The sequence below is a fragment of the Geospiza fortis genome, unplaced genomic scaffold (assembly GCF_000277835.1).
Source record: "Geospiza fortis unplaced genomic scaffold, GeoFor_1.0 scaffold139, whole genome shotgun sequence".
NCBI classification, from domain to species: Eukaryota; Metazoa; Chordata; class Aves; order Passeriformes; family Thraupidae; genus Geospiza; species Geospiza fortis.
Genome location: NW_005054406.1, coordinates 2,134,645 through 2,146,315, shown reverse-complemented (window position 1 = coordinate 2,146,315; position 11,671 = coordinate 2,134,645). Strand labels below are relative to the sequence as shown.

General features: G+C 35.4%; 1 protein-coding gene across 1 annotated transcript in view; it reads left to right on the top strand.

Moving 5' to 3' along the window:
- The window catches only part of SNTG2 (syntrophin gamma 2), a 131,960-nt gene that overhangs the window by 116,567 nt on the left and 3,722 nt on the right, over positions 1-11,671 (top strand). The window contains exons 15-16 of the mRNA XM_014309157.2: positions 3,578-3,670; positions 7,720-7,830. Of these exons, the coding sequence (XP_014164632.1) occupies positions 3,578-3,670; positions 7,720-7,830 (204 nt within the window). The remainder of the gene's footprint in view (positions 1-3,577; positions 3,671-7,719; positions 7,831-11,671) is intronic.

The following is an 11,671-nucleotide window of genomic DNA, read 5'->3' as shown; positions in this document are numbered from 1 at the left end:
ACACATAAAGATAAAAGCTGGTTTTGGAATTAATTGGCTTGTCATTGTTTATATTTGTAGTGTCTTTTACTGTTAGACAGAATCCTATATCAGTCTTTGTTTTAGAGTACTGAAGCAAATTGTTCCATGTCCTTGCCCTTTTGTAAAAACTGGTGGAAAGGACCTGTGACATCATCAAGTCCAGCCAGACTGATCACCCCCTTGTTAACTAGACCATGAACCACATAGACCAAGTGCTATGCCTGGATGCTTCTTGACCACCAAACATAGTTCAAAGCTGAATTATTTCAGAGAAATCTCTGTCTGTGGGAATAAGAATGAGTGTATATGCGTGGTCATTGCAACTATTAAGCCCTCTCAGGGTCTTGGAGGAGAGATGACAGAGCCAGAGACAGACAGGAGTCATGCTTTTGATCAGCAACAGGCAGGCAGTCTGAGGAATTCTGTCGTAAATGAGTCAATGTTCTTTTGGTATTTGAGCAGTGGTATTATCAACTTAATGATCTTTTATGAGTTAAAAGAATATACATTGAGATGCTGATACCTGAACATTACATAGGTAAAAGTTTTTTTTATTGTCTTTTATTACAAATATAAAATTCTATGGATCTTTACATTGCTCAGAAACATCAGATGATTGATCTAGGTTGTATAGTACAATTTTCTTAGCTATTGCACTATGACGCCTGTTCTTCTCCCTGTTGGTTAAATTGTGATTTAGCAAGCTGGCTGATATTCAGTGCTTTTTGTGCTTTTTTTTTTTCAAATTCACTTAAAGACACCTGAACGTAGACCTCTGATGTTAAATTTCCACAGCTGTTGTAAACAATTGTTGTAGATAGCCAAGGATGACTACAATTGCAAGTGTATGGGAAGTTTATTCCAAAGGCAAAAATGGAAAGGAATAAGGCTCTCTCCTAGAGTCGATGAGTCAAGATGAGGTTCTTACCATAGAGCTTTCTCAGAATCTGTTCAAAGTCACTGAGGAGATGCCAGGAGCAGGATTTTAAATTTATATGGCAAAATACAAACTAATTCTGTTGTAAAGAAAACCCTGTGAGTTTTGTAAGTACAAAACACATATATATTTTTAATAACAGTGAAAATGAAGCATATTATGTTTTTCTCTAGTATTTAAGAATAATTTCAAAATTGGTTCCATTATTTCCCAGTAGTGAATATTTTTAAAGTACTCCAAGCTCATTATTTGTCCATTGTGGGAACTCTGCACATCACTTCGGATGTGAGGAGTCCCCCGAGACCACGTCGAGAGCCGAAACCCCGTCAGGGGGCTCGGAGATCTTGGCATGATGCCCAGAACACTTGGTGGCTGGATTTTGATCCTGCAAATGAATTGCCAGTTTGGTATGAGGGCTGGAAGGTGTCACAGGTTTAAAGGGTGTTTTTATAAGGTGTACACAGGGTGAAAATATAAGTTTTAAAAATTTTTGTATAAAGGTAATGGGGACAAGATGGAGGGAACAGGGCGTGTCTCATCCTTCTTCCTTCTTCTTCTTGTTCTCCATCTTCTGCTGTGGTGTTGGCACTCAGGGATTGGTTTGGGGAAGGGGTGCACTGTCCAACATGGGTGATAGGTATTGGGAGGTAAAGGTAAATATGATATACGTAATTTGTGGTATAAGAGACGGCGCAGCCTTGGGAGCGGTCGGAGAGCGTCATGGCTGCCTTGCTGGTCAGACCTCTGTCTGCCAGGGAGAAAATTTTGTAGATAAGACTTAATAAACAACCTGAAGACCGAACAACAGAGAGTCCAGTCTCATTCTTCAGAGCCTGGGGTCGCTCCCTGGACCACCCAACTCACCTCGGGGGCAGAGAACAAGCAGCCGACCCCAAGAGTCCATAGTTCATTTTAGTATTCACTATTTGTGGCTGAGCAATTTGATGCTTACCCATTAGGGGAATCTAATTTTATTCATTTTAAAAATTGCTTTGCTCAGTCAGAGCTCAGCTAGTATGACCTTTTTAATTGGAGAATAATGGAGAATAAGTTATGGCTGGTGCTTAATGCCACCTTTTAATTACTGAATGAAATGTAAGGATATGTAAATGTCATTCTAATTGAAAATCAATCACTGAAATATTTTTAAATGCCAAATAACATGATCTTTGAACACCAATGAGCAAATTAATTTATTCAGAAGTATTATACATCTCCATTATTATGGAGATGATTATAATACTAATCTGCACTTATAAACTGATATTACTCGTAGCCCTTTCAAAATCCTTTTTAAAATGTCATAACTGTAACTCAAAAAAGCTTATTTTAGTATGACTAACTTTTTTTATTAATACTGGAGTGAGGAAACCTTTGCAATCATCCAGAAGTTTTAGACTATGGTAAAAATTTTTAAAAAACCAATTCAAATAGCAGTTTGCATTTTAAGCAGGTTTTATTAATGCTTTCAGTCTCCTCTAGGGAATTCTTGTGTGTAAAAGGATTTTGGTTTGGTTTTTTTTTTTTTTTAATTAAAATAATTAAATTTTTATCCAGATACAAAACTTCTGTGTAAACAAATGTCTAAGCATGAGGCAACATTGAGATTTATGATATATCAGGGACAGTGAAGTAAAGCTTCCTTGGAAGAAACAAAAAATCCAAATTTCATAAGGCACAAGGGTATAATCTTAAAAATGGCTAGTAAGATGCGGCAAGGAAAGCCTGGAGACAGGATCTGATCTCTACTTCTGCTGAAGGCAATGGGTTTTTTGCTATTATGGCTGTCAACAGTGAATGTCATCAGGCTGCTCCATATTACAGCAAATCTCATTCATGTCTTTCCAGAATCTGTCACATGCCTAAGTTAGTGAGCCTTAAAAATGCCTGGAAAGAGTTAACTGACTTTTTACTGTAAAGCTGATTCATAATTTTAACCAGAACTTCTCAGTTTTGTTAGTAAAACAAATCTTTTTACTTTCTAATCTGAAAGCTTATAATGGAATTGGTGAATAGATAGCAGTGTCTGGCAGGTATCAGTGCTAACCAAGACATGATAGCTATTAGGTCTTACTATGAAATTACATTAACTAATTTTAGCATAGGGCTGCGCCAGCATGTCACCAGACCCAAATTAAAAAGTGTTGTAAAATAGAAAGATTCTCTACAAAGTTAAAGTCAGATGGAGAGGTCAAGCAGGCGGAATGCTTTTCTATAATTAGGTTGCAATGACTAAGCATTTAGGCGCTGTTGTATGCACATTTGCTGGAAGTGATATCAGAAGTCATTAACAGTTCAGGTCTAAGCAGTTTAGAGTAGTCAGATCTGGTTTTGTTTGTTCTGTGTTGCATTTTGCAAGGGTTGGTTTTAAAGAGTATATTAATTTTGTAGAAGAGTGACTTGAAATATAAAAGGCCTCCAGTTAATGTCTAGCTGACAGATGTGACACTGATTTACAGTCACAAGTTTACGACCATTTTCAAACATAATAATATAAAGCAGTACCAGTGTTGTCAGCTGAGTGTCTTCCCAGCCAAAGATACCTGCATTAAATATTATTTGAATATGATAATTTACAGTGATGGTTGTCCTCTCAAAGATCATACCTTTTTTTTTCAGTCTAAAACATATATGTGCAGTTGGCAAGGGGATACCCTCTGTTTCACAGTCGACTTTGCTCTAGGATTTACCTGTTTTGACAGTAAAACGAAGGTAAGAGTAAAAGAAAAGGAAAATATAACTCTGTATTGTTTTATAGTTATTGAAGTAATAATCTGTTGCATTTTCTTTATGTTTATGTCCAGTATTTATTCCTCCAATATACTGTACTAATTATTTATTTACCCCTACTGAAATGTAGTCAGTTCGGGACTTCAAAGGGGCGATTTTAGTTGTATAGCATGTAAAGATGCACTTTAAAGAAAAAGATAAAAAAAGTAACTTCCTTTTCAAGTAATAAAAGGAAAGGAAAATCATATTTAGCAGAGAAGTTGGTTTAGTGAAGAAACTTAAAGATTTATAAAAGATTACAAGTCATGAAAAAAATGAAATGTTGCCTGATTCTATTTGTTTTGAAGCTATGAATATAAAATAGGATTAATTATTCTTCCATCATAAGAAATTTAGGTCATGTCTAAAATAAACAGAATAAAGGCAAATGTTTTTCAAAGTCAGAATCTAAAAGATTACATGCACTTATCTTGCAAAAGAGTGGCTATATAGAAAGTGCTTACAGAGAATGGCTAATGATACATGCCAACTTCCAAGCTATGTCTATAATGCTACTATTTTCTGTATAATTTAGTAGTACTTTAATGTATATTATTCTAAGTGGATTTTAACATTTTTTGATAGTAGAAGAAAACAAATATACAAAAAATGTTTCTGCATTAATAGAACTGTTCAGTAGAAAGTTGGTCTTCTCAAATATTTTTTAAAATTTCAGTCAATCATTCTGAGAAAATAGGGAACGCACTGCATTTTGAAATAGTGATGCAGGATCTAGTTTTTGCATGTTGGTGTTTTGTGGGTTTGGGACCAAAATGCCCCCAAATTTCAAATCTATTGAAATCTTAGTGCAGAAAAATAATGACCAAAATTGCATGAGAATTTAGACTAATTAAGTGTGCATCCCATGTAGCAGGATAGAATTTCAGAACACACTTTTGTATACACTTTTCTCCCTCAGGTGATACTGCATTCTGGAATCCCGCTTCTTACACAAGTGTACATATTTTGCATGTAACCACAAATTAACTGTAAGAAGTAAGCTCTATATCCTATAGAAAGGGTTTCTTTTGAATGTGAAGAATGATTGCAGTTACTCTCATGTTTAAAATTATAACCTTACTCTTTTAATAGGACTCTGTGTCACAGTACCTACCTTCAGTATTGATAATTAGGAGGATTTAGGTGAATTACTGTTTCTTACCTAAGGAGAAACATAGAATATCAGCAGATAGACTGATTCCATTGCCAAACAGTAAAAATTCTGAAGAGCTCAAGTACATTTATTCTTCGTCTGTGTGAGAGAAGGAGATGTTCTCTGCATCCTCAAGCCTGAGTGAGGCAGTAATGGGTGACTCGTGCAGTTCATCTTTCTTCCCATAATTGTCAGCTGAAGTTTACTGTGTTTTCCCATATGCATAGCTATTTTAGAATATTTTCTACCAATGCAAAAAAGATTCTTAAAGTGGTCAAGCAATTAACAGTTCATTAGGGACATAGAAATTTTACTGAAGAATCTTTTTCTTGAATTTAATGAAAAAAATAAGGTCTTCTATTGATGTAAAGAATTTTCTTACACCTCAGCAGGTGGTCAAAGAGGATTATTAAAATAAAGGTTAGTCCCCTGTCTGCTCTATGATTTTAAACCTGGATTTCAAATTTTGGGCAACCAGCTCGTGTAGTCATTGAAAAACAGCCTTTTTTACACTTTGAAAAACAATTTTAAAAGGGCCTTATTATCAAGTATATAAATGTAAATAAAAAGCACAACAATTTTTTCTTTGGAGTGTGGGGGGTTGATCCTGGCTTCCTCATGAGTCAGGCAAATGAGAGGAAATATAACTAAAGACTTGTGGGTCCAGATAAAGGCAGAGAGAGGTCACTCACCAGCGACCATCGTGGGCATAACAGACTCCATTTGGACAAATCAGTTTAATTTATTGCCAGTCAAATCAGAGTATGGTAATGAGAAATAAAAACCAGATCTTAAAATACCTTCCCCCCAAACTTCTTTGCTTCCCAATTTTCTTTATCTCCTCCTCTCCAGCAGCACTGGCAGGTTGGAAATGAGAGCTGTAGTCAGTTCACCTCATGTTGTCTCTGTCCTTCGTTTCTCCTCAGGAGGAGAACTTCTCACACTCCTCTCCTGCTCCAGCATGGAGTCCCCTCTACAGGAGACACCCCTCCAGAATCCAGCATGAGTCCTTCCCACGGGCTGCAGCTCTTCATGAACTGTTCTGGTGTGGGTCCTTCAGGAACAGCACCTCCTCCCCCTTCTTCCCTGACCATGGTGTCTGCAGAGCTTTTTCTCTCCCATATTCTCATTCATCTCTCCAGCACAAGAAAAATATCTTTAAAGAATTTTTCTCAAACAGTTTATTTTCCTGCATATTCTATTCCAGGCTCTTGATGGTCTTAATTCATTCAGCTTTTATCTTTTTTGGGCTCGTCACCGAGCTACTTCTGTAGCCTGCATCTGCTTTTTATCACATTGTAGAGATTCTTTTTATCTTGTCAGCTTGGTTGGTTCACCTTCCCCATCCTGTGCCTGCAGCCACTCCTCCAATATGAAGGGATCCCAAAGTGTGCATTTATTTTTTGCCATCTTCCAGCTCTCTCTGCTTCTCTTCTTCCCCACTCGGTGTCAACTGTTGAGAGAGATGATCATTCCAGCAATGCTTATTATTACTAAATTGTTCCTAAGATTCATCTCCACCTTAGCAGTTCTTACATAGCAAACATTCATCTATCCTGTTTAGAGCCAAACTCATTTAAGCTTTTAACACTTTTCAGGTGCTGTAATTAGGCCCTCTGGACCCAGTTAAAATCTGTTCATGAATGTAAAGTTTAAGCACCATCATGGTGCTGTAGCATACTTCAGTTTTTCTGCCTCTGTTATATCTTTCTAAGAACTCAGTGACATTTATGTCTGCAGGGAACCAGGAGATAGGTTTTTTTATAGGACATTCCATTTTAAACGAGGAATAGGGTTCTGAAGCCCACTGGTAGCACCGGTCTACGTGACAAAAGTATTTTGAGAAGGGGGAGAAGGGGCATGTTGGAAAATGGAACAGAGTAAACTTTTCCATGAGTGCTTTTGAAATAAGCTCCCAAGTATTTAAATTGTGTTTCTTCAGCAGTGTCCAGGAACTGAAGCCCACCTCAATGTGTGCAGAGAATTTTCATTAAGATTGTAGGTATTAGAGGAAACATCAACAGGAAGTCCAAGTGCAAGTTGTTACCTTGTGGATTTTTTTTTTAAGGGTTTTTTTTTAAAACCTTTGTGGGTTTTTTTAATGATGCATTTTCAGGTGATGAATAGAAAGCATTCAGATAAATACAGAAAACAACCTTGATTTCAAAAATAATTTCCCAATTTTTGTTTTTACAAAATATCTCCATAAATATTAAAGCATATCTGTCAATCTAGGGTTTGCCAGCACTACTACGATGCCATGGATAAACCTGTGGGAGACCAAGAAGTTTAGAAGTCATATATTTTACAAAGCATTATGTAATATAAGACACATTTTTGTGGTTTCTGAGACTATGTTCAATAATAATATTTTTGCATTTCTGTAGCTTTTTTGGGAACTTCAACACATTTCACACATCAGTAAGTTCAGCTTTGCAATATCTGTGCAAGTCACAATTATCTACATTATGCAAATGAGCCAACTGAAATATGAAAATCAAGATATGGCATGGAATCGTATTCCTAAAGAAACTGATACAAATGTCCTCATGGATCTTTATGGAATTAAGCTTTTGCCAACTTTATGTGATGTAGGCAATTGAAACATTTATATCTCAGAGAATTTCAAAATAGTTTAATTAATGAATTTTAATATTGCATCTTTTGCTATCACAAAGGGTACAGGAATGTTAATTTTAATTGCTCTGCAAAGAGCCTGTTACCATGTATTACATGACTGCTGTAGTTCTTTATTTTAGTGCATGGATATTGATCATCCTTCTATACTTCTAGTTAAAAACATGTAGCAGAGTCCTTAATCAAATTTCTTTTTCTTTAGAATGTGCTGTGGAGGTTTAAATTCTCTCAGCTCAAAGGCTCATCAGATGATGGGAAAACGAGAGTAAAGCTGCTTTTTCAAAATATAGACACCAAACAAATTGAGACAAAGGTAAGCAACATCCTCTTTTTCGATTTAGTTAAACATGACACAAAATTACCGTTAAGGCATCAGAAATCCCATTTACTGGGACACAGATATGGTAAACACATCACAGCTTATCATTTTTTGCCAATTCTTTAGAAACTCCACAATAAACGGAAGCAATGTAATACCCATAGATATATTGCACTATTTCTACAAGCCAGTTATTAAGTTGTGTTATGATAGTATTTTACTTTTTCAGAAAGATAATTTCTCTGAAGTTATTCTGTCAACATAGAGTAGATATGTCTAAAAAATTGTGTTCAAAAAGATAAAGTAAAAATAAAATTTGATCCCCAGCTTGCTGTTGAATAAAAAAGACAGTTTTTCAGTTATGTGGTTTTAAAAAGAAGGAGAACTTTGGCATGATATGACATAGAAAAGGAAGATAAGGCTGAGGTTCAATTGGGTTTTGGTTGACAAAAGCCAGTGAAACAAGAGAAAAGTATCTGAAGACCTATGAAAGTTTCCAAATACTCTTACCTGGAGTTGTACAGGTTAAAGTCACTTATAAAGTAATATTTTTCTATACTGACCATACACAAAAGATATATGTTACCTATCCTTCTAATGTTTAAAATAATTGTAAGGAAGAAGTCCATAACCTTCCTTACTTGTCACAAAGTTACAGTACATGCAATATCTCTTTCTTTATACATCTGTATTAGTAAATTATTCAGGATTTGATCAGCAAGCTTGACCCGAGTTGCCTCTTGGCTCTACTGTAAAAGATATTATAATATCTGCTACAAAAGTTACAATGTATAATAATTTATCCAGTAGCAGGCCATTTCCACTTCATTTCTCACAGTAGTCCTTGGAGACAGAAAAGGACTAGTGTCTTCATTTCATATGTGATCATCTGTTGCTGAGAGCTTACATAACTTGTTTCAGGTCAGACAGGAAGATTGTACTCATGCATAAACTACTTTGTGTATCTCTGTGCATTAAATCCTTAGATAGTCCCAGTGTGTGATTAGCTACGGGCTGCAATTCCATCACTCTTAATGGAATTCTATTCCTTTAATACTCTATCATTCATCTTTCTGTTGTGGTAAACAATCTGATTTTTTAAATTTTATTTTCTTTTTATTTTTTTGCAAATTAGATTGTTTCTAATTGGTTTTACCCAATTTTACTCTTTGATAGAAAAATTGTAAATTTTAGTATTTTTTATTAAAGTTTGGTTATCTGTAAAATTATTATAGGTGAATCCTTATTATAATTTTGCAGTAAATTTTGTTCAAGAGACAGATTTGTTAAAACACTAAAAATTATTCTTTTACATACCTCTAATGAAAACATCTTGAATTTGGCAAAATTCACCTTGAAAGTATCAGATGGAAGTTGATATGGGATTGGTTCATACAGAATTCTTAATATCTATGTACCCAAAAGTACATATGTGTTGCAAGTATTGGAAGATCCCAGAAAAAGCTCATTAAAGGCCAGAGGAAAGGCTGATACTAAGTAGCTGAGGATTTGTCAGAATTTCAGTGATTACACCTTTTACAACTGCCTCTGCAAAGTGCAATGTAGCCACTAGGATTTCACATTTAATGGGACTGGAACACAGCTGTGCAGCCTTTCCACTTCAGATAACTGGTATATATCATCAACTGTATGCCCACCACCTAATTGGAATGACTTCTTAGACTTGAGAGTTACAGGCTGGCTGGAAAATTCCCAGCACTAATGCTCATAGTACAATCCAGTGTTTGCCTCTGCTTATTGCACTGAAAGAGATTTCATAGGGCCAGATGGTGCTATATGGTGAAATGCAGCCAATAACAAGAAATAAAAATGTTATCAAATAATAGAAGTTTCATTTTTCCTGGGTAAATGAACCACTATGCACAAAAGAAGTTTGATGCAGATGACTTACATTCCCTTGGTGGAAAACAGAGTCAATGTTGCACAAGAATTTTCCAAACTATATTTAATTCTATATTATTATGAATTCTTGGGAGTAAAAAAAAATCGCACTTGGGAATTCTATTTTTGTATCTTATTTACTAGCCAGATGTGATGTTTCTTCTCTTATTTTGGCTTCTAAATCTTAAGCCAAGCACTTCTTCCTGTGCACTTTAGTTTTAGGTGAACAGTACATTCCTCCATTTAAAAAGTTTTCTGTTGAAAGAAGATAATAAGGAAAAGATTCCTGTCAGTTTTTTCTCCTTCAGATTCTTCATATTCCCTACAACTTCTTATAGTTTCCTACTTCAGTATTTCCCTGAACTTACCCTGCCTTTAGTATTGAGAAATTACAAGTAATCTTACTAACAGTAGATATTCTTTACCCAAAATGTCAAGGTTTCTCATAAAAAAGAAAAAAATAAGATTAACACTTCCATGTTTGCATTGATGCTTTATTTCCCTTTGCTAAGCTGTAGCTATATATCTGAAAAAAATGACTTTTTAACCAAGCCTATTTGAATTCAGCATTTCCCTTTTCTTTTCACCTTACTTAGTCTTAAATATTTATTGAAGAACGATAAGAAATCACTGTGGTCAATAGAGTATTGTGAGCCATACTGAAGTCTCAGCTAGATGTTGCTGGTCTCATAAATTTCTTGTCTATTACGAGAAGATAACCTAAGAACCCTGCATATTCTTCTCATTCATGGTATGGCAACCAAGCCCTGCTATATTTGCTGAGATATAGAATCAAATTTAGAATTTTGGTTTCCATTTTGATGTTGTCTGCAGCTAAAACCTGAATATCTTTATTTGGGCTTTTAACCTGAAAAAAAAACCCCAATGCAAACCACACCAAACCAACAAACAAAGAAACAAACAAACAACAACAACAAACCCCCACAACAACTAAAAAAAATCAATCTGATTGGAAAACATATCTTGAGCAATACCAGAACTTGTAAGAGTTCTCAACAAATAACATACACTGAGACTTACCAGTGTCCCTAAAGTCATGAAATGCACAGGGCACAACACTATCTGTCAGCATCTCCATTATTTGCCTTTCATGTGATACAGGCTCATGTCTTGTTCAAACAGTGATTCAACAGCTCTCAGAAGTTCTCAATAAAATTGCATGCATGGTAATAATGCAGCAGGCCTGTCAAGCTCTTTATGACATGTAATAAATCCAACTCTCCTAGTGGGTAGATGAAATAAGAACATATATTTTTCTTCCTTGGCTGTGCGCATGCAGTGAAGGAGGTCAGTGCATTGTGCTCATTTTTTGTATTTTCAGTACCAGCAGGAAATTTTGCAATCTTGTCCTCCCACTGCTTTAATCCAATCTTTTGTATTCTTCTCCCAGGGTCTTCCTTCCAGTGCCTTTGTTATATTTAATCTACTTATTATGGTACATACAGTAAACTGAAAGATCTTTGGTTATTGAAATATTAGACATAGTTGTTACCTTGTGGATAACAGACAACAGATTCTCCTTAAAAACTGACAATCTCAATTAAAGAAAAAAGCAGCAAGCTCAGAGAAGGAAAGCAAACATAAGGGTGCTGTTAGATGGTATAGCACAAAAAAAATGATCAGTTACTCATCTGCCTGACTGACTACAGAGACAAATGTTACTTTAAAAAAAAATAAACTATCAGAGCAATGTATTTGTTTGAAAGAAGTGTCATTGGTGTTATTTTCTAGGAAGAATTCATATTGCATTCCAAAGCTAAAGAGGCTTCATTTCCATCTATAAAACTATATTCAAGATAGCAAAGAGACATATTGTGTCCCAGTCTTCAGACTGTGCAACAGCTACATTTTCCCAAGTCAAAAAGCCATCCTTATCTTTTACTAAATCCATATTTTCAAATTAACCCCCTCT